The sequence below is a fragment of the Lepisma saccharinum genome, chromosome 1 (genome assembly GCF_977018435.1).
Source record: "Lepisma saccharinum chromosome 1, izLepSacc3.1, whole genome shotgun sequence".
NCBI lineage: Eukaryota > Metazoa > Arthropoda > Insecta > Zygentoma > Lepismatidae > Lepisma > Lepisma saccharinum.
Genome location: NC_139229.1, coordinates 28455022 through 28482850, shown reverse-complemented (window position 1 = coordinate 28482850; position 27829 = coordinate 28455022). Strand labels below are relative to the sequence as shown.

The following is a 27829-nucleotide window of genomic DNA, read 5'->3' as shown; positions in this document are numbered from 1 at the left end:
ATAACTTTGACATTATGTTAGGCATTCACATATATTTTTATCGTGTTTTAATGGACTCCCAAGAAAATCGCATTGATCCATTGAAACAGTGGCATGTAAGTAATCTGAACCAAAGAATTTTCGTTGCCATAATCTCGACTGTTAAGTTCGCTCTTGTAAGTTGCATTTATTGCTCAACATTTCTTCTGCAGAAAACATGCAGTATACTTATTTTTAAAATCACAGTACACAATCGATATATTCATAGTTGACGGAATTGCCAATGAATTTAGTGCGCTCTTAACGATAGCAGCGTTCATTGAAAAATGTTCAGAGTAAAACACTGCAAATCCATTGTTATTGAGATCTGGTACATTTAGAAGTCTCGCCAAATGAAAGTTATTGGATCAAGAAGTTTCGTGTGCAGAAGAGGATGAAACTCACACTGATACGTTTGATCTTGACCATGTTGTTTGTTGTGCAGTCGTACCCCAAGATTCGGAAAACAAACTGTATTAAATTGGGAGGAAAGGTAAGTGTTTATGTGAATGAATTTAAAAAATCATTAAATTTTAATTTAATTTAAATGTATTTTGGGTGCGTTGACACATACAGCCATTTTGCATCCTTCAAAGTATATGAGGAAAAATTCCTTTTTTTAAATTCTTACCTGGACCTTAAAAAAAAAGAGGTGTAAAAAGCCCCTTTGAGAAAGGTTAGAAGTTGAAGGTTGCATAAAGGGACCCGCACAAGACATGCACAACACGTTAAAGACACTAAAACTTCTTCAGAGACAGTGTAAATGGCCCGTGGTTTATGTGCCATAACTTGCCATCTACTGGTGTGTTGAAAGGAAAGAACGGTACTTAAAAACACTGGGATTTGCATTGAGGTTGCTCTCGTAGAATGAAGTGGGGATGTTACTCGTGTCTGCATATTGAAACCAGTGAAATCAAGGTCCTTATTATACTGTGGTTTACTTTTGTTAGGTCATCGACACAAGAATAAGCAACGGAATTAATATAGAAGGGAATTGAAATACTACATCGTGGACTCAAAGTGTAAAACCACCCCTATCAAAAACAAACGGGCTGACACACACCAATCCAATATTCCTAAACATGATGTGAGTGAAGCCAGTAGCCGCTTCTGCCTATTCGCACGTGCACACCCAAATAAATCTGCAATGTAATTATTTTTTATTAAACTTATTCACTGAACACTATCTCCTTCAAAACATCAAACGTTCCGAAGCCCAATCGCCCCATCGGCTTCGATTTACCAGCGCCTGCCGCTGAGATATGTTCGCTTCGCACACAAGTCGCCGTTTACTCGTCTGCCGCTGTTTGCAGAACGCAAGAAAAGAGAAGGGATTTGCTCCTCTACATCGCGGTATTATGGTCTAAACTCACACTGCTAGTGCTGTGTTCACGATACAGCAGTGTTGCAATCCCATTCCATTCGAGATCGTGTGGCGCAGTAGAGGCAGCACACACATCACTGTAAGTCGAGGGATTTTTTTGGGGGAAAAGGAACATTTCTATGGTATCTTCGCCCACCCTGTTCCGAGCATGACAGGGGCAAAGAAGAAGACAGGAGGGAGGAGAGGACAACTGAATGCGAAATGCGTGCTTTAAACAATGTCTTGCATTGCCTTTGCTTGGCCAAAATAAACTGTTCTTCTGGCACTGTAGTCGAATTATCCACCCGCTCAGGCAGGATGGGGCGTGGATCAGTCAGCTCTTTCAATTGTGTTGCAAAATTGTTACACTATCAAAAGCTCGTTCTTCTTTCATTGCAAAGTGAGCATGATGAAACTATACATAGCGAAAGCAGATACGTATTATTTAACGTTGTTGAATATTTGGAGGGAAGTTAGCTACTCGTACGTACAAATCGCACCAGCGACTGCAGTAATAAGACAGATAAGGCGGAAGGGAAAACAAATTCTGAAGTACGAAGCAGGGCAGTGTGAACTGAGTGAGTACTGTCATTTTCTTTAATATTTTTTGTCTTCTCTTTATTTCGCTTAAGTCTGTTGGTTTGGTCAGTCGGTCGTTAGAAATAAACAACTGTTAGATAGATTGCAACTGATTTTCTGCATGTGGTCGTTGCGTTAGATGGGCTATTTTGTTTGCAGGAGTGGCTCAAGATAAAATTTTCACCCACGCGAGATGGATTTTTGGCTCCCCCTACGTTCCACATCCTCCAATATAAATCATAACCATGTTATATATTAACGGTTTTAATGACGAGAAATAATAGCCTTATTTTTTAAATACTATAATGCTGTTAAAGAATACGTTTATTGTAGGTATATGTTTATTTAATACCTACGTAATGACATCAAAACAACGATAATCTCTGAGCTTAGATGATTTTGCAATATACTTATTAAGTTATTCAGCAGTAGCTTCGAGTAATTCTTGTCAACAATAAATCCAACTTTTTTAAAACAAATTGCCACGCAGCCGGTAGAGGCACATAGTGGTTCGTACCCCTCTTTAAATTGTAGATCGTCTGTCTCTATTTGATTTTCTGTGCATAAAGTGGACTAAAAAATAAACTCACGCTTAGGATTTGGCTCTAATCAAGGAGGATGCCCCAGTTTGGCGCTCTGGGTAGTCGCCCGATCCTGCTTGTTTCCTGTATGCAAATTTAATTATTCTTGTTCACATTTATCAGTTGAGCGAAGGGGAAAGTGTTTACTAAATATTTTGCAAAGCGACAATAATATTGAATATTGTAGATCGGCATTTCTATGTTTATAGTGATTTTGTCAGGTTATCGAATGTTGAATTATCTATATCCAATAGCATCGCTCTTTTCGTAATCGACGGAAAATTCGCCGCGGTATTTCAAATTTGTAAAAATTAATATTTTTTATGAAATAAAATTCTCCCATAGCCTCATTTTCAGTAAAAGGTGTTCATAACTTGGGTTACTAATACATTTAACATCATTATGTACGAAAAAAAAGAGCGTGTATTTGAGAGGGTTATAAGACACTTCTTCTGGACGCGATGCTGAAGTGCACCACCATAAAGTTAGACCACGAGCCGCCACTGGGTGAAGCCAAAAACCCATCTTGGCCATACCACAAAGATGGTTGGCATCTTGAAAGCCGCCATCTTGGAGTCAACCTCATTTTCTTAAATGAATAGTGGTCATGTGACATATCAAAATGGGTAGAATTACTTTTGTACAGCATAAAGCTGTTCGCATATTTAACGAGATTATTAGGTTCAGCACATTTTCATTGTCTTTTTAATAAGCAGTATTGTCATAGGGTCTATTGTAGTTTCCTCAAGGTCATCTATTTTGTTGATTACGCTAACTCATTCTAGGCTAGAAACGTTGTTACAAAATTTGTTTTATGTCATAGGGATAACACAAACTGTAAAGTCGCAAGTGGATAGAGCAAGGTGTTCTTAACCAATGAATATGTATACACACACATTTCTGCAGGATGTGGTTAAACTTTGGTTGGTTGATGTGGCGTTTTAAGTCCACTTTATGCACAGTAAGACTAATTGGGACTGGAACTACAGTTTAAAATGGGATCCGAACCAACGTGTATCGAACCTAGGACCCCTTGATTACAAGGCGACAACGCCACCACTGCACCATCGGGGAAACCTTTGGTTAAACTTTATGAAGCAAGTATTGTATATACGCACACATACTCTTATGAAAGTGTCTTATAAGTAGGACTTCCCCGATGGCGTAGTGGTAACGTCGTTCGATATCCGGTGGAGGCACATAGTGGTTCGGATCCCACTTTAAACTGTAGGTCCAGTCCCGATTAGCCTATCTGTGCATAAAGTGGACTTAAAAAAACTCAATCAATTCAGGGGGAAACTTGTAAATTCCACCATGACGCTAATTAATAATGTATAGTTCTTAAAATAATTGGTCACTCCAAAAGTTAATAAATCTAATAATTTTGTAATAAGAATTTACCATATAAATATAATAATAAAATTACAAGACTCTTTTTATATCTATTTTTGAAGAATGCTGCTTGTGATCGTGAATCTCGTTGGTTCTCTTTCAGTGCACTGCCTCTACCAGATGCTGTCACAGTAACTTGCATTGTAGGCGTGATCCGTGGAAATCGAAAGTTAACATCTGCTGGGGTATGATATGTTGTTTTTATTATGATAACTATAACTAGTTATATGCTTTAAAATTGGATGTTTTGAGAAGCAAATACGATCTGAGGGACATAGGCGTTCATTTTATGTAACAAATCAAATCTTTTATTTGATATTTTTAACGTAGGGTAATTTCTGATAACGATGTATTAAAGGGAGAAAAAATATTTAATTATTTGTGTAGGTGAGAAAAGTAGTTAATAAGTAGAGTAAATCATTAAGAACAGAAGTGAATTCTTAATGATAATATTACCCTTAGTTTTATTTTTAGTATATTTTCTCAAAGAGACAAGTAGTTTTCAAAAGCACTTTATGTATAACTTTTTATTAATTACTTGTGGCAGGGGTACGTATACAGTAAGCAATAGTAAAATATACATTTGATTATTTGGGGATGATAATGTTTGTTACATTTTCTTTTCAGTCCGAACCGGTGGTCACACGCCCCCCAGACATAAATTATCCCATGGAAATTCAACCAGCCCACGTGATCGGAATAGGATAAAATCGGAACGCCAAAGGTGAGGAATTACATGTATAGATATTACATGTTTCCTTGATGTTGCGATCCTTTATCATGTGATCCAAAATATTCAGGTTTTACATTTAATGGATACTTCCTGGCTACATTGCAGAGGAATTTGTGGAGCAATATTTATGAAAAAAAAGAAAAAAAAAAGATTAAAGATGAAGAAAGCCTCATGGAAGTTTGCCATTTATAAAAACTGCATATATTCTTTAGTACTTGGTAATGCTAAATTAATTATTTTCTTTGATCTTTAATTACAGGTCGCTGAATAGACGTTAGTATGCAAGCAAAGAAATATTTGATCCGCAGTAAGAAAGTCAATTCAATAAATTGTCTGCTTACATTCTACATGCAAAATGCTTAATGTATTTCTATGATTGGTGTAAATATTGCAAGTGAATAAAAGCTACTGCAAAAGGAGGGTTCATATATGTGCTCTTATTGTTATACAGTGTGAGTGAGAAGTGACTAGTCATTGAAAATTTGCTGCAGTGTTTGTAATATTTAAGCAATCTCGATGAAATTTTCTGTACATATACATTATGGAATCACAATATGACGATGTTTGGGTCGTGGGTCCATATTTTCTGCATGACCTCATCAATGGCGAACGCTACCTGACAATGTTTCAAGGTTATGTGTGGTCAATCTTATCTCGCTAGGAAAACATTGGTGAGCTGGTTTTCATGCATGACGGCGCGGCGCCACACTTTGCACTTACCACAATTTTCCGAGACATTGGCTGAGACGACGACGAGGACATCACGAATGGCCTATCAGAAGTCAAGACCTTACGCCCTCTGACGTTGTTTTCCTGTGGTGCTGGGCATGGAGGAAGTGTACAAGACAAAACCCCGCACTGTGGAACAATTGGAGGCACGTATTCAGGATGTTTTTTTAAAAAGTTCCTATAGACCGTGGATTCCATCCCCGTTCGTTTGAGGAAGCTGGTAGATGCCGCCGGTGCCTACGTTGAATTCTGAGCTGGCATTTCATTGAGATTGCTTAGATATTACAAAAAATAAAGCAAATTTTCAATGCCTAGTTAATTCCCACCACCTTGTATATTGCTTAATTATTCTATGTTTCTTACATAGACGGCTATAAGGTTATAACCGTTGTAAGGACTATATGCGCCAGGGACCTGCAAAGCGGATTTTTCATTGAGTTATGCGTAGTCAGCGTCTCGAGTCCCATCGCGGCAGTTTTCGACACCGGAGCCCGCTATTTCTTCTTTTCAAGTAGCTCCCCAATTGTTCTCACGATGTTGGGTCAACGCCGAAATTTTCGTGGCTCCCACCAGAAATCGAACTCGGAACCAGGCGAGAGTGCTAACGATTTTCGCTTCTCACTCGTGTCTACCTTGAATTTCAAGAGCTGTGTCTCATTGATATTGCAAAATTTTGGTATTCCGTTTCCATGTTTCACCATATACAATGTCTACTTTACCTGACGTGTGCTTCATGGTGCGTGCATGTGTGTATAAACTGAGCTTTCCCAAATTTTCACTATTTTTATTGATTTATTTTTATTTAGCTGCCTGTTACGTACAGCTCTAATCCATAGCTAAAAGTAGAAGAAGAAACGTAACTTAGTTTTTGGCATGAAATGCGGAGACAAAATGCGAGTGCCTCCCCGATGGCGCAGTGAAAACGTCATTGTCTTGTAATGTAGGGTCCCGAGTTCGTATCCGGTGGAGTCGCATAGTGGTTCGGATCCCACTTTAAACTGTAGGTCCAAACCCGATTAGTCTTTCTGTGCATAAATTGGACTTAAGAACTAAGAAAAAATATCTCAAACTCAAAATGCAAGTGTGAAAATGTCAATAATACAACAGTGCTGCAACGTGCAGGTGTTAAACTCTTGATAATCTTGGCAATACAACGCAGCTGCACGGATTTTCGGGCCAGCTTTCGTAGATAACTTCATTTTACACCTACATTACGTCATCAGAGCACAAAACGCAGTTGTGTCAACTTCTATATAGTTATAATAGCGTTGCGTGTCTCTAGCAGCCACTGAACACGTTTCCACCATCTGTGGCTCAACCTTATTTTATGAATATTGGATAACCTTGATCAACTATGAAAATTTATGTTGGGCGTAAACAGCCAGATGTAAAGCTGTAAGTCCAATAAAAATTGTTGATGATGATGATGATGACCGGTTTGCAGAACATTCACAAACTAAACCTTGATACTACTCATATAATCTTCCAAGATCAGTTAATATTTTTATAATACGTCTACGTACAGGTCATGTTCGCAGTAATGAACATTTAGCACGATTAGATATTACAACAAAACAAGCCTGCACATGTGGAGAAGTTAATCAAGATGCCACACATATTTTTTACAATGTCCTAATTTCGACAGAGAACAGGACAAATTATATAATGGTTTGCGTCGCCATGGAGTTCCATTCCCTACATCTCTAATTACTATACTCAAGGATCCCATTCCTCCCACTATATGGCTTCTTTATGGATATGTGTAATTTTTTTGTGGAAAATAAGTGCATAGTGAACTAAATATATTTTGCAAAAAACTCAGAAAGATGACTAAAATCGACTAACAGTTGATAGGGTCAGAAAAAAGAAGAAGAAGAAGGAAGTCAACACACCTGTAGTAATCTGTGCCTGTAGTATAGAAATCTCAGTACCAGTAAAATACTTAGATAAGATTTTTTTCTACTTCCATAATATTGTGTGTGGAGTTATCTTTATGCTGTCTATTATTTTGAGAATTATTAATGGACGTAAGTCAAAATGTTGATAGTGTCTTGTTGATATTTGCACTCTTAACATCTTATGCTATATCAGTTATTTATAACACATTATTCACTCTAGCACACTGTAAGACGGATTATTTATGTTCTTGTGTTTAGCCTTCCTTTATTATATATATATATATATATATATATATATATATATATATATATATATATATATATATATATATATATATATTATATATATGCTATTAGCATCCAACAAATATGGAAATTACATTTTTATTGTTAGGCGCTAACATGGAAAAACCAACTGATTTTATTCTTTTGAGTTGAACTGTTGATGGGCTATCAGTTCCTTTCAAATAACAAGGAATCGGTTATCCATGCAACTGAGTTCATGTATTATTCTACGAGACCTGGTAATGTTTTTTCATAAAAAGAAAACTAATCATCAAAGGTAGTAACATAATGTTCCAGCTTTTAACAATGACTAGCCATTTTTTCCCAATCAAGTCCTGTTTATCCTGGGTTTGGTTCCTGAGTGAGCTCATAAAATACATTGGGATACGATGTGAGTGTTAACATACCATTTAATTTTAGAGGACCTGCTGGTTGCTTCAGTTTCATGAACCGTTTGAAATTTGAGTAGGTTGTGTATTTGATCCCGTGTTCCTATCAGTTATTTGCTTCCAATTTGGTGTGTGCAAATTCTGCGATAGTTTTTATTTTGTAAGTTTTACCCTTGCAGAGACTATCTCCTTGATTATGGATATATCATGTATGTATGTATTTGACTATCTACCAATGAATCAGGTTCTTCGTAATTTCATTTTTTTGGGAGGGGGTTTGTCATAGCTATGGAAATGTTTTAGTTTCACTCTTAGTCCAAATGTTCTGAAATGATTTGTCGGTATGACTTGATATGACCGGACCCCTCTCCGATTTTCTTCATATTTGACATACTCACTAATTGAGGCCTCCTAATCGCGAATCTGAAGTTAAAAATTGTCAGTCACGTCTATAAATTGCGAACCATTGACGCTAGCCCCACGAACCATTGGCGCTAGCCCCACGAACCATTGGCGCTAGCCCCACGAACCATTGGCGCGTGGTTAGGTTATTTCGGTTAGGTTAGGCAAACATAGTTAAAATTTGGTGTCGTGGTAGTATCAGGAATAAATATATTTGGTTGAGAAACAAAAAATTTCGCGAAAATCTACTGTTTCCATTACGAAAACTAACGCCTTATTTTCGCTTATTTTGCAATATCTAGACGTTTCCGACAAATTTTAACTTCAGATTCGTGATTAGGAGGCCTCAATTACTGAGTATGCCAAATATGAAGAAAATCGGAGAAGGGTCCGGTCATCTCAAGTCGTTCCGATTTGTCCTATGTAAGTCTAATTCAGAGGCAAAAGCTGCGCTGGGTTTTTAAAAATTTGAAGCTAAGATTAAATCAATACTTCCATTTGAAAATTTTTGCTGCCTAGTGGGTACTATAAGAGTACATCTCCACTATTTTTGTTGATATAATTGATTTGTTTGATTTTACTTCGCTTTTCTGCTACTTTTGGCTAATCGTGAAGATGAGGATGAGTGATGATATGATAAAATTGATGAAAGAGCATTCATGCCCAGGTCGCGGTGTGCTAACCACTCCATCGCGGAGGTCGGCCACTATTGTTATTGACACTGTAAAGCCATTTATTCTGCTTCATTTGAGTCATTACTCTACACAGAAGTTTTAAGTGCTCCAACTCACTCCAGTTTTATACTGAAACAGTAACCCTTAGTATACGCCTACTTGTTCAGTCAGATGCATTTATATTCCCAGGTTTCTTAGCGGAGGTAGTTGATGCCATTGGGCTTGCAGCAAGCTACGGAGCCTGGGAATACAAATGTCTCTACCTACGGGTTTTGTTGGGCTTTCAAGGTGCTGCAGTGAATTTTGACTGGTTCGTTTCACCATATTTATTCTCCGTTTTTGCAGCCGGGAATTGGATGTGAAGTCAGCCTAGGTCGAAATTAGCGTTTATGGTTTCGAAAACATGAGTGCTCTGCTTGGAAGAGTAGCTTACAGACTCCGCCAGGCCAAAATCTTCCACGCTCGCTCCTACTCTCAGACTCCGTGGGTCCCAAATGCCAAATATGGAGGAAGAGACACGGTAACCATGCTACCTGGTTCGGGAGTTGGACCGGAGCTCATGGGATACGTGAAGGAAGTGTTCAGGTTCGTCGGAGCACCTGTTGATTTCGAAGAAGTCACGATCGACATTTCGGAGGAGAGCAACGAGCAGGTGATGTACGCGATCACGTCCATCCGAAGAAACGGCGTCGCCATCAAGGGCAATGTCGAGACGAAGAGCATGAATCCGAGCGTATGGTCGCGAGATCTAGCGTTGCGAACGGAGCTGGACCTCTACGTTTACGTCATACACTGCAAGTCATTCCCAGGCGTGCCCTCTCGCCATGATAACATAGACGTCGTCGTGATTCGCCAGAACACAGAGGGGGAGTACTCGACTCTGGAGCACGAGGCCGTGCCGGGAGTCATAGAGTCGCTCAAGATAATCACAGAAAAGAACACCGATAGATTCGCACGGTACGCCTTTGAGTACGCACGGAAACATGGCAGGAAGAAGGTGTCGGTTGTCCACAAGGCAAACATCATGAAGCTCTCGGATGGGACGTTTCTGAAAACTGCAGAGAAGGTTGCCAAGGAGTACCCGGACATCCAACAGGACAATATCATCATCGACAACTGCTGCATGCAGCTCGTGAAGAACCCCAACGAGTTCGACGTCCTGCTCTCGACCAATCTGTACGGATCCATCGTTGCCAATGTCTTATGCGGGATGATCGGTGGACCGGGACTGGTCTCTGGAAAGAATTACGGGAGACAGTATGCAATGTTCGAGCCCGGGTCCAGGTACACGGGAACGGCGATCGCAGGACTCGACATAGCCAACCCCGTCTGCATGTTGAACGCTTCCGTGGATTTGCTGAGGCATCTGGGACATTCCTACCACGCCGAAGTCATTTCGCAGGCGGTTGAGAAGACCGTCAACCAGGACCGCGTTCACACGTCTGACATACAGGGAACGGCGACAACTTCTGACGTCGTTTTGAACATTATTAAACATACTCGAGCCTACATGAGGGAGAAGCCGCGTGGTGGGAACAGGACTGATCATGGAAGCGACTAGATTACGACACAACCATCAAGTAAACATGTGTCGCCGGTTTTAACTGTGTAACACTTGATCCTGTATTTCGGAATTTTTTAAGCAATATTACTAGGAAGTGAAATAAATAAATAAATATACACAAATATATTGAAATTTGGCCGATTCGTTTTAATATTAATACAAATTTGCATGGATGTCCGCAGGATTTTTTCCAGGGAGGGACAAACGAGACATATTTTCCCCTATAATAGTGTCGCTCCCTCAAAAAATACTCCTTCAGTTTGAAGTTACCATCCTCCTGCAACACCTTTAAATAATTAGCATAAACTACTGTGACTGAAATAAAATTATATGTGTGTAATAATAATTTTACGGTGACATATATTTTCCAGAGGGAAAGTGCCTTCTCTTGCGAACGTATATGCAAATTTGTACTCTAATTTGTTGAGATTGGATAATTCACGTTTAGATAAAAATGTATTACCAGCTTATTTAAGCATACAATATAATATTTATTTTAGTTTACGAAGTGTTCTTACATGGTGCCTGATTGCAACCTCCGTAGTGTTGACCATGTTATTCATGCATCGACAACTTAATAGCTATCCATTCTCTTGAAATAGTGTATTTAAAGTGCAAGATTTAAAATTCAAAATGATCTCTCACTTACACCTCAAATCATATACTAGGAATATTAACGCATAAAAATATACTGAAGGTAAAAGTTACAAAAGTCGTAAGGGAAATAACGCCAGATCCTTTACATCAATGTGCTGTATTAATTACTGAGAATCCAAGCAGAGAGAGTTAGAAGTGAAAATGTTACATGTTTTTCCTTATCACTTCATGTATGTATATGTGCGTGTGTCCAGCAGACATGTGAAACAACAGCAACTTTGTGGCACTTGCCATTCTGGATTTCATACTTTCCTGCTGGTTGCGAAAACAATGTCTAGATGCAAAATTGTGCCTTTGAAACCATGCTTTCGCCATTGCTGTGAACCCACTAACAAGTAAGTGTGGGAATGTACGCATTGAAATGAGTTATAGTGTTCTGAATAAACTTGGCTATTTATTTTGGTATCATGATCTCTTATCGGCTTCCTTGCTTCGAACTTCCTTTCCTCAACTAAGGGATCTGAGTAGCGAATGGAGTTGACGTCGTAGTTTCCCACCATGGAAGTGCTGAAATAGATTATTGTAATTGTTACCGTTAATTTTGTAGATTGTAAAATATCCATAAAGCAACTGCAATAAGCTAGAAATCGTATAGGCTAATGTGCAGAATTTTTCCACTTGGGAAAGTACTTTTAAAAAATTAATATCCGTCTTGTCAATACGTCACCTGTGTGTTTGATCTTTAGTATTTTAAGGACCATTACTCACGTAAAGTAGCGGCGATAGGGTGCCAAAAATGAAGGGGCAATGAATGTTTACTTTCTCTTGGTAGACAAGGCTTAGCATTATGATGCTACAGTGCATGGGCAAACCTCCCACCTAATCGCCGCCACTGCTCACGTATGTATAGATATTACCACAGTGGCACCAAATTGCATGAAATGCTAACCTGAAATATTGCAGTGTTCGGATTAGTGGATTTTTGATCCACTAAATTACACTTACTCGTTTAAAGAAGTAACTCAGTTACGTTTACTGGTACTTGAAAAGTAACTCAGTTACATTTAGTGGTACTTGAAAAGTAAATATAAGTTACTTCTACCGTTACTTCCTTCTGTAAATTTTCCTACAAATAAATTGCACACATCAGTGATCATTATACTTATTGTACAGGATATGAAGACTTACATGTTTTTATATTTATGTTTCTGGTACACAGTGGCGGCGATTGGGTCCCAAAACCGGGGAACAAATTGCTAAAACTGGCGGGGCAAGGACAATATATTTTCCTTTGTAGATAAAGTTTAGCATAGTGCGGGGGCACTGCTGGTACATAATGTAACCATATTTCATATACTTTATAGTATTTATGATGGCCGCGGTGGCTCAGTCGGTAACGCGTCTGACTACCATGCTAAAGGTCCCGGGTTCGATCCCCGGCCGGTTCAAATCCGGGAACTTTTCTAACGGTGGAAGCGGCCCCGGCGCCCACCCAGCGTCGAAAAACGTGGAAACCCTTGGGGGTAAAGGCGGTCAGGGGCGTGATGCTGATCACATCACCCCCACTCACGACCGGATCAAGAAAGTGTGGGGCGTTACCCCCACACCCCCTATACGCCTTCATGGCGTGGTGCTATGCACAGGGGAACACTTTACCTTTACCTTTACCTTTTTATAGTATTTATGTTATAACAACCGAAAATGATGGAACAAGGAATCAGCTTTGTGTAAATGATCATTAATTTTATTTTACTCTATGTATGCATGCATACACTTAAAACATTTGCTCATATTGAACAATTACTTCTTGCTATCTCGACTACCATGTTCAAAATGAATGCAGAAATCCTCTAAAACACTGAATCTTCGTGCGTATTTAGAAATGACGTATTGCAATAAAGCATGCAATCTAAGATTAGCATGCACCCATGTCTAGCTGCCTTGCCTGAAGCGATTCAACGAAAATCCTTTCACCCTACCATCCAGAGAAGATGCCTGGTTGGTAACAGAGTAGCCAAATTTAGCTCTTTTCCTACGTTACAAATTTTCAAGTTAACAATTTAAGTGTCGTAAAGTAACTATAAAAGTAACTGATGAACACGTTACTTCTGTTGCAAAAAGTAACCCTATTACAGTTACAGTTACTTACGTTTGAAAGTAGTAAGTTACAGTTAGAATTACCCAAGAAATGCAACTGTTACTTGTAACTGCATTGTTCAAATGATCAAAATATTACGTACACCGGCGACGAGCTTTTGTCAATAAAAGAACGGTTATCGTTTTGATTGTCTTTTCCACTTCGCCATTGTATTCTTTCACGGGAAAGAAAAATACATGCATTAACATAAAAGCAGACTATTCAAAAGTTGTAAGCATCTTAACTTGTTGGTTCGAAGTTCCATTACTAAAATTATTCTTGATTTAATAATAATAATTTACAGGACTTATATATACTCTCTGCCCCGGAGACCATTGGTACGGTGTCCGACCACGGACAATTGCGATCAAAGTAGTTTAAAATGTAAAGTCCCACAGACAATTGCGGTTTGACTTATTTTACTTCGCACGTTGGACAGGTTTGATTGATTGAATTTGATATTTTGGGTGCGTCAGCACTTATGCTATTTCGCACCCGTCACATTATACTGGGTCCATAACTGAAATAGAACAACTGTAATGTCGGAAGACTAAAATATTCTTATTTGGGTTAAAAGTTAAGTCTGTATAAAGAGACACTCAGCACACAATGAGGACAAGAAAAGCCCCACAGAGGATTATACTGGCTGTGAGGCCAGACGCCAGAGCCTCGTTAGTCTGCAAAATGCAGCCCAGGGTGCACTACGTGGAAGTGGGGTTGGCAATTTGGTGTACGCCCATTGGACGGGAAACCTAAGGTGCTATACTGGAAGATATGGGGTGATTATAATCTCCATGGGCATCTACGGTTTGTAATTGTTTCCAAATAACTTTCAGTAGGATATCAGTTTCTTTTTCTGAAGTGACACTAATTGATGCGCTTGTCTTTATTTAATTTGGTGGGGGGCTTAAAATATATATTTTTAGTTAATTTATCTAATCATAATACGGCACGGGATAGTAGGATGTCAAAACTGTAATATACCTTACATTCAGTTAGTTTTTTTTTCAAGTTCACTTTATGCACACATAGGCTAATCTGGACCGGACGTAAAGTTTAAAGTGAAGTCCGAACCACTATGTACCTCCACCTGGTATCGAACCCGGAACCCCTTGATACGACGTTACCACTACGCCATAAGGGAGCAGTGACGGCGCCAGCCTGAAATGAGTGGGGGGGGGGTCTACAGATTTCGAACTCAAATTCTCGGGGGGCTAAGTAATACCGGCTGAAAGGTATTAACTTAAAACTTTACTACCGTATAATTTTACCAGTGACATATTTTGCATCAGAACAAATCAGAACCGAGATGTTGCATTTTGTCCCATAATATACAAAATTTATTTTAGTCACTAATCAACGTGAAATACAATGCAATAATTATATTGTTTTCTGTTCCTAAGCCATTATTGAGTGGAATAATATCATAGACTTACTATTCATATGAACAGTATAAAATACACCATAAAAACTACACTCATTATCAACTCGCTGGATATATGTATAGATACTACACGCAGTGCTGGATCTACAAGCCGCAAAAACCCGCAGTGCGGAGCAGGTTGGGGGGCCCGGAGACATGTGAGCTTTTAGGGGGTCCTCAGCTAGTGACATAGTAGAGGGTTCGTGTATGTAAAAAATAAACGTAGTTACACAGGGGTACAGAAAGGAATGCAATATATACAGGTGAAGCTAAAGTTCCCTATGCATATAGCACCGTGCCATGAAGGCACATTTAGTGAATGGGGGGAGTTGGGTAGGGCCCCACATATTTTCGATGTCGGCCATCTTGGAGGTGATGTGATCAGCACCACGCTGCGACCGCCTTTACCTCCCCCCGATACCATTTGATTTGAGACTGGGTGGGCCCTAGAGCTGCTTTATACGAGAACAAAGCCGGAAAAATTCCTACCTTAGATCACCCACCCCAGATTTCCCACGTGGCAGTCAGGCTAGAATTTCACGAGAAATGCCAGGGTAAAGGTTCCTTCAACCAATCTTTAATCAGGAAAATTTACGACTGCATGATTGTAACAAACGTACCTATTATTTTCCAGGTGTAAGAAAACAGTGTACAATCAAATAACCAACCCCCTTCTCATTTAAAAATTTTGAGTTGGGTGGGTGCGTGTGGGTGTAGGTAGGGGGGGCTTTGGTAATATTTTGCGGGGGGGCCCAAGGCTTGTAGATCCGGCACTGACTACACGTAATACTATTTATGTGTAAAGAGTGTGAGTACTATTTTGCTAAAATGAGAAAACGAACCACGGTAAGAAATACTATAAGATTCATCTGCTTTTATGAGCAGCTACAACCTTGTTTAAATCCAAAGATTTTGCAAGCTCTTCAAAGGACAGAATAGATAGAGCACTCAACCTCTCGTTACCAGTTCGATTGCGAAGGTAACACTTGATTTACCGTTGATGGGGTATGCACATTTCAATAGCACAAAGGTTATAAAGTTCGTAAAAGGCAATTTTGAATGCTTCAGCGAGTGCAAGCAGCTGCTGAAGGGTCTTTATTTTGAGTTCCCTTCTGCCTCATAGAGAGCCATTAACTCTACATTGTCCAATCACAACATAGGGAGCGGCAAAAGATTGTAGCTTTTCGTGCTTCAGAAAAGCGGCACTAACTTAATAAAGAAGGCATCAAATAAACAATACCATTTTTGAATAGAAAGTGTGTTAATGATATCATTTTCTTTGCCATGACGACTAGAATTCAGAACGTGGGGCTAAAAATGGGGAGGATGCGAGAAATGAGGTGCCACACTCAAGGAACAAAAATATTTTCACTACAAATTCACCTCCACTAGGAGACAAATACATTGACATAAAGCAATGAATATAGTTGCAACTCTTGAACTGGGCACTTTGATTAGAGAAAATAACTGCCGAAGATTATAATTTTATTTCAGAATAAGTTATGCATACTTATCAGAATTGGATCAATAGCTTTAGATGTGGTTCAAAGATTGATTCTCCTATACGGGATCAAATTTGACCACTGTGGCGGTACTGCAGAAATTATTTTCGAACCTCACAAATGATAATTAATGAACATGTAGGATTAGGACTGTGAGCAATAAAATTGCCCAAGCGTGCTGATTTTCGCACCGTATTGCAATGATTAGTTGATGGATTTGTATTGAGGTTAACTATATGCACAGAGGCTAATCAGGACGAGAGCTACAGCTTCTAGTGGAATCCGAACCACTTAATGAAATGTTACCTACACCTGAGATCGAACCCGGGACATCTTAGAACAGCAGTTTTATTACTAGACTGTCGGCACTGGGAGCCCAATTTTAATATTTCCAGCCGGCCCCTGTGGTGGATTGGTTAGCACATCGCGCTGCGAGGCCAGGGGTTCGAATCCTGGCTTGGGAATGGACGTTTGTGATGTCTATTCATCAATTTCATCATATCATCACTCATCCCCATCTGCGCAAATTAGCCAAAAGTGGCACAAGAAGCGAAGTAAAATAAATCAAATCAAATATTATTTTTCTTTAATATTTCCAATTCTTAGCATTTAAGAATTAGGTAGTTTGTGTACTCTTTGATTCCATTAGCATCGTATTTGCAGCGATAAGGATAGATACGAGTGTAACGATGAAACCAGTGAGAACACTTGTGCAATTGTCGGTACTCGAATGAGGAACTAACAAACCGAAAATAAACATACCGCTTCTTTAGATGTTGAACGTCGACCTACTTGTAAAAAATAATGTTGTCACACCTGTTAGACTATTTCGAAATATAGCGATATGATTTTTAGAGGCTATGTGCTCATTTAGCTGTATATGCCAACAATTAAAGAACAATCTCCAAGCCACTGAACACGTCCACCTACCAGGCAGGCAATAGATTACGTAGCAAGTTTGTCGACTCATGATTAGCTAATTACTTAGTATCAAATGCTCAGTGCTTCAGTGACCACAGCTGGCCCCCTTTTTGATTTTAGAACGCATCGTAATAAAGCAACCTAACCAAAATAGAAAAGCTACTTGAGCATTGTACTTGCCCGAATTGAAGTTTTATAATGGAAAATATACATGTAAGTTTTCGGTCAAAATGCGTTTATCGTACTACAAAGATCTAGGGAGGGGGCTGAGACCTGTTTTGGGGGGCTTCAGCCCCCCTGTAGCGCCGTTCCTGTAAGGGAGGTATATACTTTATAAGATATATATCACGTATAACCATAGACAACCGATTCCAGTTTATAACATAACTGCTGATACTACATTTTTTAAAAAAAGAATAATTGATTTCGAGGATAACAGGTAACTATCGAAAGTTCTGTCATGGGGAATTGGTTTAATCAATAATATTATAATATATATATTATTAATATTATTTTCGCTAGAATTCATCCAAGTTTGTTGGAAATAAATTGTACAGTTGCATATGTAATTTCATACCCAACTGAATATTCTAAATTTCTGGTCAGATTGCAACGTTTCGTGAATGGGGCTTGTTTGTCACCATTCAGAGTAAGTCAAATCTTCGTAATTGTCCTACCTGTAACTTTTAAAAATGCATTTTCCAAGAAATGATCGCAATTTTCCCCAATTTTGACTCCACCGCAATTATCCTAAATTAATTGATACATATATAATATATTTTTTTGCAATACTTACGCCAGCATACGGTGCCTTTCTGCGTTACTACTCTTCGACACTTGTAGTGCTTTTCGCAGCATTCTTCCGTTGTCTTGCACTGTAATTTTTTTGAAAAAATGAAAACTAAAAGAAAGATCTGAGATATATCAATTTCGTTTCTCAATTTTAAAGCAATTATCTGTGGTGGAAACTGATGTTTGAATTGACAATTAAAATATTAGTATAGTGATTTATAAGCTGTAGAAGAGCTCCTGTGAGAATTAGTTCGTAGCGATGTACGAGTTGTTTTAGTAATATGAACAAGCGAAACTGGATGTTTGAGTTCGATGAAAAATTGGAAGGAAGGAAACACATGCTCGTTTCAATACCTTTACTATTTATTGAAGTTCTGTTCAGAAAAAAAAATTCCACTTTTGTACATTTGTTCCGTTTACGTGATTACATTGCACACTGTAACACTTGTTACCAATGTGTTCAAGAATACTTAGGATCTTCTACAATTATTCGTTTGGTATCATTGTTTCATATTTAGTTATAACGTTTCAAACATCGTACGTTAAATTTCTAGGTCGAATACTACCATTATAAGTTAATAAGAAGTGAAACGGCACGAAATCATTTTTAAACAGTATTAAGTATAAATGTAGTTTCTTGGTTATCTTGTTTTGTACGTCTTATGTTTTGGAATTCTAAATAGATCCCAACAAACATGCTCGTCCGGAACATCACAGACGACTACATACGAGTTTCGGATAATAGTAGTGTAATTATTAGGAAAGAAACCGTCGCCGCCTTGTAATCAAGGTGTCCCGGGTTCGATACCCGGTGAAGGCACAGAGTGGTTCGGTTCGGACCCCACTTTAAACTGTAGGTCCAGTCCCGATTAGCCTATCTAGCCTATCTGAGCATAAAATGGACTTAAAACAGCAACTTAACAAACCAGGAAACGAAATACACTATGTTATAAGGAATGTTGTGACTTACCTGTTTTCCAAAAACGGTACATTTGTTCTTATTCATGGCATTTAGTGGTGTGAAAACAATAAATATTATAACTGCGAAGTGAATTGTTAAGATCATTCTTGCAATGTCTTCTCTGTATCAGCAATATCTCGTTTACTCTTCCAGTGACATGTGCGTACCTTCGAGTATGTAATTAAAAAGTGAAAAAGAACTGTTTATATTACCCCTAAAAACATTTCACGGATTTTAATGTCACTTCTATTGTTGTCGAGGTATATGACCCGTATAGTACTCAATTATTTTTTTTTATTTACGCTCATCCGTTATACCAATCGCTCCTGACTTCATTTTTATGTGTACATACCATTTTTTAAAAAAATCTTATATGCGCGTGTTGTCGATAAAGAATATCTTCTAACAGTTGAGTCACAGATAAACGTATTTAACGTATAACGTATAATAAGAATAGCGTATATCACGTTTACCTGTGGTTCCGTTCTAAGATAACACTGACAAATATCAAAATTAAACTCCACAGATAATTTAATGTCATTCTGGGTTGAATATTCCTTTATTATGTGGATATATTTCCTCATTTTAAACATTTTTGTGATAAAAATGCCAGTTTTATTTGCCCCAAAACATTGAAGATCTGTGTCAAATAGTTCGAAAAGTTTTTATGTTGGTTTCATGGATGGAAAGATTGAACAGCGCTACATTATATGAGAGTCATATTTAATGCAAACTCTATGGAATAATACATAGTATACAAGTAACTAAAATAATACAGCCGCTGTGCGTTGTGCGATTAATTGATAAACCTAAGGGAATAGTTACACATAAGAAATACAAAAATCGCAGGTGTAATGTAAATTTTTGAATTAATTATTGAGTTGACATTATAAGTCTCACTCCTTTGATTTCCTTCATACCCTGAAAATTATCCTCAAATTGGTTAAGTACCAAAAGAAAAAAAAACTGACATACAGATGAATAGAATATACATGGTGTCATTTTAATGGCGCCCACGGACCACGGAAACGTATAGAGGACATCAAAACAAACAACTTTTCTCAGTAACATTTTTCTCGTTGGTGCGTAGTTTCGGTGCTACAGTCGTTCAAAAAAGGCCATTTTGCCGCCTGAATGCTGGCAACCCAACACAACATTTGATTGCATTTGTGACGTCATATCCCGTCGTGAAGCGATGCGTTTCAGGGTTACCAGGAACACTCATATTCTGTGAAAAATGACACATTATGTACCTTAAAACAAAGCGAGAAAACACGTTCTGTAACCTAACAGGAAGTAAACAAACGATACGGAAAATGGTAGAAAGAAAATAAAATTCAAGTGGAAGTGGTCATATCGAATTTTGTCTCAGCTTACATGTCAAATATTTGTAAATCTAGTTACCAAGTTGGCATCTACAATTTAGTCTATCCACTTCGTTCTTCTGATACTAGTTGTCTGTGACACACTGATCAGATGACAAAATAGAAATGAAAGAACTCAAAATTCCAAAGTTAAGCAACACATAATATAACGTATATTCAGGGCATTATGGGGCAAGTGGCAAAAATGGTTGAAAATACAGGGATATAAGTAGTAATAAAACAAGCTCTCCGACGACTGTGTTTATCTATGCACCGGATACACATGTAATAGTTTGCAACTGTGAACAGGGCAGTATATTTGCTACTGATTCATAATTAGATTGTTACTGTGGTTGTACGTGTTTTAGCCGTAATGTAACAACGTGAACTTCGGATACTTCCGTTATCAGCACTAAAGTACCACAAGGCATATGGACAAACCTGTAGATATCAACCTTACAACGAGATTTGCAAATATTTGACATGTAGCTGGGCGTAAACAGCCACATGTAAGCTGCAAGTCCAATAAAATTTATTGTTGTTGATATTTGATACGTAGGCTGAGATAAAATCCGATATGGACACTTCATTTTGAATACGTTTTTACCATTTCTCATATCTTTGGTTCTCTTCCCCCTTTCCCTGAGATGACTGCTGATCTTCTGGCTGGTAGGATATGATGTTCGGACTGCTGGACGCGTTTCTCGCTTCGTTTTACAGTTAATAATGTTATTGGTAGTTTGTCATTTTTCACAAAATTTGTGTGATCTTTGCAATCCTGCCGTGAGCTGTTTCGCCGCAGGAAATGACGTCACAGATACGATCAAATGTTGTGTTGGGTTGCCAGCATCCCGGCGGCAAAACGGTCTTTTTTGAACGGCTGTAGCGTCGAATCGACGCACCAACAAGAAAAATGTTACTCAGAAAAGTTGTTTGTTTTGATGTCCTCTATATGAATCTGTATATGACACCCTGTATAATTAGTTACTTCTTGTATTTTGGTGCTTCAAAAGTCAACTTCATCTTGTAAGGTACAGTGGGATCCATGAGTATTACCGTGCGAATTGTCCATCACCATGTTCGTGCACTTTATTTGACCCAATAAGAGCTTTAAGAATTAAAAAAAAACTCAAAACAAGCTGTTGATAACTTCTGCACCAGCATACATAAAAATCCATCGCTTAAAGACACATAGGATGTAAGAGAAAAATTAATGAAAATAGTCGTGGACAATTTGCACGGTAATACTCATGGATCCCACTATACTATACCGCGTTTGTTACAACCTGTCCCCTTTCCCGCGCTAGGGAGCGCTCGACAGTTTCGGTGCCAATGAGAAACGAGGAAAAAATCGTCTGCTGGGCAGCGAGGAGCGAATGGAAGCCAGAAGAGAGGCGCTTACGTAGACGTTGTTGCGACGTTGCGTATTTTAATTGGCTGCCTGGCTTTGACTTTCCCCAGCACCGAGAAAAGCCAGGGAGCAACTAACGCGGGAACCGGGACAGGTTGTAACAAACGCGGTATAGTCAGATCTAATTGTTCCATGATTACGAAAATAAATTAAGCATTATACGAATGTTCTTTTCATATGTATATTATTGCTTGTTGAGATTTTTTTTTTTAGTGTTTTGTGTGAAAACTCTATAACGCATGCGCAGTAGCACAAACCTTTTACTGAATTTCCATACTGTACTTTTTAACTTACAAGAACACGTTTTCAGTAATCTCTAGGGTGTTCGGGGAAAAAGAACTTAAGTCAAGAAATACAATTTTACAGCAGACATCTTTTTAATGTTTTTTTTTCTTCTAATAGCAGACATCACAGACATGAAATACATGTTGCATCAGCAGTAATTAGAATCTTTACAAATGCTCTATGTATTTTTTACTTATAATATTTAATTTAAGAGACACTAGAACAACAAGAGAAGGCAACCGAAAATCGCAGCTTGTGACTTATGTGCATTTTCTCGAACACCCTAGATACAACAAGATATCATAACTGGATTCCTTCGGAAATTTAATTGAACGAGTCATGATTTAAATTAAATGCAAATAAGATTACAAGAAGTAGAGAAATTTTTCATGATATGTGTGTGTATGTGTGTGTGTCTGTCTGTCTGTGTAAGGTTAAAAAATGAAATTCAGTCATATAAAATCAGAGATACATTTTATTTGCACGCTATTAGCATTTTAAAATTAATTACTCTAATCAAAGATACATTTTATTTGCACGCTATTAGCATTTTAAAATTAATTACTCTAACATATTGTAATTATGAAAAATTCTGGCACATCCAAATAGAATGCCGACTGTCGGGTTTGATTCTGTGGCACTTTCTCTTCCTTTAAAAGCGTCGAGAAATTTTCCACTGACCCAAAGGTTCACTTATATCATCATCGTCGCGTTTCCAGGATCTGTAACAAAGAAAGAGAAATTGTTGCAATATGTTTTTGCTTTCAAGAACTGCTTCGATTGTTGGTACAGCCAAAGGCCAATGTAATAAGTAAATTGTCCATTACCGTGTTTATTCATTCTGTTTTCCGCAACGTGGGGTTCAGAAATTGAAAGATTGATTGGTTTAATTTTACTTCCGCTTTTCTGCCACTTTTGTTAAATCGAGAAGGTCAAAATTGAAAGTAAAGGCACAAATAAGCATAGGACAATCTACTCCACAAGTACAAATCCATTCTTTAAACAGCATTAGAATGAAAAAAAGAAAATAACGAAACTGGCGATAAACAATTAGCCTACTGTTATCTGTGCGGCTGATTCTAAGAGTAGAATTTGTCCATCAGTAGCGTGCGTGGGTTGCATAAGTATTACGAAGTTTTGCGCACTCAGAGTTTCAAGAATTGAAACTAAGCGACATTCAAGCTGTGGACAACTTCTTCACCAGCATATGTAAAATACATTACTTAATAGCACGTAGGATGCAAGAGAAATATTAGTGAAAGTAGTCATGGACAATTTACCGAACAATACTTGTGCATTCCACTGTACGGTTGGAATTTTTGGTCAGTTTCTGTTTTCTCGAAATCAGAGAAACTATTTTTGAAACGAAAAACCGTGAAAACTGAAATTTCACTTTTGTTTCAAAAACCTATTTCTCGTTTTGTGAAAAACCTGGTTCGACAGCGATTAGTACTAACGAGAGGCGCTAATCTTGCAAAAGAGGAATAAGAAAAGCCTGGATGTTCTGAGATATCAGTGTGTGGGTAGATGTCAAAACACTGAATTAATAATAATACAGTAAAACTTCGTTAATCCGGACTTCGCTTAATCCGGACAGGCAAAACTCCCCCCCAAAAAACACAATGCAAGGTTTTAAATGTGGGTAGAAGTCAACAAGAGAATTTCCCAAAGAAAAGGCAGTCAACCACTGACTTTGTACTGTACTGCATAGTGTATTTAGGCCTATGCCCTTTAAATACACCATTATAAATGTGTTTTGTTGCTATAAACGGAGTTTTAATGCACTTTCTACTGTTCTTTTAGGTTATTTCAGTCAATCCCGACTTTCGTTAAACCGGTCAACTTATCCCCCCTTTAGTCCGGATTAACGAGGTTTTACTGTATTACAAAGTCGGAATGACTTTCAAGAATTTGCAAAAATAAACAATTTTAATGTAAATAATATCACCCAGTGTAAAATATATAGCTGAGGGTCCTTGGCCAGGAGAACTTAGCTCCAGTCCAGGAGAATTATCTTGAGAGAAATGGCCGCTCTGTGAGTGATGCAACTGCATTGAATTGGCTAGAGGGGGGGACTTCCCGCTGTAACGGGCCAACGGGAACTCTGTTAAAAAACACTAGTTTCCGTTGGCAAGTTACAGCGGGAAGTCCCCCGCTCTAGCCAATTCAATGCAGTTGCATCACTCACAGAGCGGCCATTTCTCTCAAGTTAATTCTGCTGGACTGTAGCATAGTGTATTCCTCTTACTCTGTCACAGTGGCGGATGCAGAAGTTACCGTTTGGAGGGGCGAATTTCAATAGTGAACCTTACCTCGCCAAACCATTTCTAACCTACACTTGCACTGTTTTATATATCATTCTGTAAACAGAAAGCAAGCTAACGTCCTACAGCGCCCAGGGCTGGAATAGATTGTTATTATTGTAGGTCCTTGTCATAATTCCTCCCATTGCCACGCTAAACTGAACGATCAGTTATGAGGAGTAAAGTGAAGGGTCTCAGTTTTGATCCCCTTTGGAGGGCCTCCCCAATGGCGCAGTGGTAACGTCATCGCCTTGTAATCAAGGGGTCCCGGGTTCGATACCCGGTGGAGGCACATAGTGGTTCGGATCCCAATTTAAACTGTAGGTCCAGTCCCGATGGTTAGCCTTACTGTACATAAAGTGGACTTAAAACGCCAAATCAATCAATCGATCCCCTTTCGAGGCGTATTGCACAGTGGTTCAGGTTCAGATTAAATTTAAACTGTAGGTCCAGTTCCCATTAGCCTGTCATGACCATAAAGTTGATTGAATCAAACTTTAGAAAATATTCTGAAGCTTGTTAAACTTTTTTGATAAAGACAATATTTGATTCTTCAAGAATATTAGGCATTCTAATATTCAAAATATTGGCAGTTTGGAGGGGCGTTCGCCCCTATCGCCCTTGGATTTGCGCCTACTCTGACACGAGCTTTGTGTATATTTTTCAAAAAATATATTTCTATAGAATTTCTTCGTTTTCCTATCAAGAAGTGTAATAAATTTCACCTTTTTGTAATCAAGGGGTCCTTGGTTCGATACCCGGTGGAGGTATGTAATGGTTCGGATCCCACTTTAAGCTGTAGGTTCAGTCCCGATTAGCCTTACTGTGCAAAAAGTGGACTTAAACACCAAGTCAATAAATCAATAAATCAATCAATTTCACATTTTGTTCGTTGATTGAGAACAATGAATATTATCCAAGTGTTTATCGTGTGAAGGATTTTCGATGTATCAAGCTTGCTTTTAAGATCAATCATAATTATGAATTCCATGTAGAAAGAAACTTGTTTTTGATAGTGCCTTTATCTGTCAACTATAATGTGTCCCAGTTATCTCTGGAGCAAGCGAACGAAAACAAGTCTCTGTTCAAGTAGTAACGCGAGACGGATCCGCCAATGAACACGTGAGAGGGAAAGGGATAGCGACTGGGGTTACCACCCTTCGCAGGAGCGTGTACTGCTTCGCTCTGCCCACTTAATTCCCCTTGCTCAAGAGATAACCGAGACAGAGTATAGATTTTCTCTACGTTTCTTGTATTATGGAATATCTTACATGTACCTTACTGGCTGGAGTTAGAATGTTTGAGTGCAATTTAATACCGTATTGTATGTTAAACTTTACACGCAGCGAATGGTGAAATTTGTCAAACTTTTCAGCATTCAACGGTTGTAAATGCAGAAAATTGCTACCAGTACCTGAATTAGTGAAATTCTTCTGAGCTGGTACAGGAAGATGTGGTAAAAAGTGTCCAGTGTACTGTTGATGGTTACGTTATGTTTAATGAAATCATCTGATATGGGAGTCTAGTAACATCAACAGTAGAGCCTTCCCGATGGCGCAGTGGTAGTTTCCTCGTCTTGTAATCAAGGGGTCCTGGGTTCGATACCCGGTGGAGGCACAAGTGGTTCGGATCCCACTTTAAACTGTAGGTCCAGTCCCAATTAGCCTCACTGTGCATAAAGTGGACTTCAAAAACCAAATCAATCAATCAACATCAACAGTGGCACCATATTAGATAGGATGTTCCTGGGCACCCACTATTTGAGCCCACCTCCTTGGCGGAGTGGTTAGCACAGCGCGATATGTCGCCAGCAGTTCCGAGTTCGAATCTGAGCTTGTATGTTCTTGATGAGTGCCCATTCATCAATTTCATCATATAAACACTTATCCTTATCGTCGCGATTAGCCAAAAGTGGAAGAAAAGCGAAGCTAAATATCAAATCAAATTAAACCAAATGCTTGTGTTAGAGTTTTATTTTTGTATGTGGTTGAGTGTAAGAAGAGGCATGAGCATTAATCTCCGCCGCAAAAAAATAAGAGGCAAATAAATAAATAAATTAGTGGGGGTGACCCTTCTATGTCAATTGTCAACCTCACTTCCACGTAGTACACCCTGGCCTGCATTTTGCAAACTAACGAGGCTGGCGTCTGCACCTACGGCCAGTATAATCTTCATTGGACTGTGTGTGTGTGTGTTGTCTTGTTTTTTGTCCTTGCTCGTGCTGAGTGCCCCTTTACAGTCTCAGCTTTTAACTGAAGTCGGAATATTTTAGTCTCCGACATTACAGTTGTGTTCTTAGTTATCTTTTAGATAAGGTAAGGGCCTGGACCCCGAATCATGTGACGGGTGCAAAGTAGGCTAAGTGCTGACGCACCCAAAATTTTAAATTCAAACAATCAATCAATCTTTTCATCAACAAATCAGATCATTATTACTTGGAAGAAAACTTAACTGGTGCAACTAGGGTTTATTTCAACTTTAAGTTGAGAGAACATTATAAATATGATTGGTGTATGGTATTAGTGTTGAACAAGAAAAAAGCTATACACACGGAATTATCTTTTTAGTTTTCCTCTTCGGTTTTTCAATTGTTTTCGATTCATCATCCTCCTGGTCATCTTGACTCTCTTCCTCGTCTTCTTCTGCAGCTGGGGTCGTGGAAGTTGTAGTTTTCTTTGATTTCGACTTCGCAGTTGTCTTGGGCTTTTGTGTGGTTGTCACAGAGGTTGTATCTTGCACGGTTGAACTTGTTTTGGCGCTCTTCTTAGCTTTACCATTGACTAACTGTAATCCCAACACTGTCAGTAGAACGAAACTGAATAGAATCCACGACCTCATTCCAAAAAGCTTGTGGTACCTCTCCCTCTTTCGACGAACCAGTCGTGAGTATGTAGCAGTCTAACTTGAATGCTGTCTTGGTTTGACACGCACCAAAGTCAAGAAAGAAGAACACCATGGCGCAACAAAATACCATGGAAATCGGAGTTTATGCTGATTCACAAGTGGTTGCAACAAGGCAACATGAAACGCTACATTTAACTTGCATAATCCAAACATTGAACATAAATGACAGGCTTTGATTAGTTTTGAGACATCATCGAAAACAAAAATACCCTTTGTTTTACAAGTTCCGGCTTTCGGTTGCTAGTTTTATTACTTTCAATCGGTAGATGTAAAGCTCTATAAAATCATTAAGCATTTTTTTACATAGTTAAGCAATTCACTGCGAACAGTAACAAGACACATATCGTTTCCTACTTCGTTGAGTATGAAAAGTAAGCTCTGCGGATGTTTTATTTCGCTATGTTCTGCTGATCGATTTTGTTTTTATTAAACTTTAGAGTTTCAGTAGTATCGTGTAAACTGATTGAGGTCAAGATAAAGACTAGCTCTGCAAAAATATAACTTCAGTGAAATAATTAATAATGATTATATTTTTGTTCTGGTGTGAACATGAAAACTCACAAATTAATAGAAACGTGCAGATAACTACGAAGATAATATTTTGTGATGCGTCGAAATATAA

At 38.5% G+C, this 27829-nt stretch overlaps 2 protein-coding genes and 2 long non-coding RNA genes across 4 annotated transcripts; 2 read left to right on the top strand and 2 right to left on the bottom strand.

Moving 5' to 3' along the window:
* Positions 1-310: 310 nt before the first annotated feature.
* On the top strand, positions 311-5082 carry LOC145988921 (uncharacterized). Its single transcript, XR_014441803.1, has 4 exons — positions 311-511; positions 4037-4118; positions 4561-4657; positions 4926-5082. It is a non-coding gene; the product is annotated as an uncharacterized LOC145988921 (long non-coding RNA).
* Positions 5083-9435: 4353 nt separating this feature from the next.
* Positions 9436-10743, top strand: LOC145988857 (isocitrate dehydrogenase [NAD] subunit gamma, mitochondrial-like). Its single transcript, XM_083124144.1, has one exon. The coding sequence runs from the start codon at positions 9447-9449 to the stop codon at positions 10602-10604; it is 1158 nt and encodes a 385-aa protein (XP_082980270.1). The 5' UTR covers positions 9436-9446; the 3' UTR covers positions 10605-10743.
* Positions 10744-10951: 208 nt separating this feature from the next.
* Positions 10952-19112, bottom strand: LOC145988792 (uncharacterized). The gene is made up of 3 exons (XR_014441788.1): positions 18950-19112; positions 17984-18062; positions 10952-11771 (listed from the first exon to the last, which is right to left on the bottom strand). It is a non-coding gene; the product is annotated as an uncharacterized LOC145988792 (long non-coding RNA).
* A 3346-nt stretch (positions 19113-22458) lies between these two features.
* LOC145988733 (uncharacterized) lies at positions 22459-27246 on the bottom strand. The gene is made up of 2 exons (XM_083123895.1): positions 26855-27246; positions 22459-22722 (listed from the first exon to the last, which is right to left on the bottom strand). Exons 1-2 carry the CDS (start codon positions 27139-27141, stop codon positions 22653-22655), a joined length of 357 nt encoding a protein of 118 aa, XP_082980021.1. The 5' UTR covers positions 27142-27246; the 3' UTR covers positions 22459-22652.
* Between the last annotated feature and the right edge of the window lie 583 nt (positions 27247-27829).

Bases quoted from the DNA above. Each gene is read 5' to 3' on its own strand.
- LOC145988733 (XM_083123895.1), bottom strand. From the start codon at position 27,141: ATGAGGTCGTGGATTCTATTCAGTTTCGTTCTACTGACAGTGTTGGGA. The intron at 22,723-26,854 runs GTGTGTATAGCT...TCTTTGTTACAG, and splicing joins AAAACTAAAAAGATAATTCC to ATCCTGGAAACGCGACGATG.
- LOC145988857 (XM_083124144.1), top strand. From the start codon at position 9,447: ATGAGTGCTCTGCTTGGAAGAGTAGCTTACAGACTCCGCCAGGCCAAA.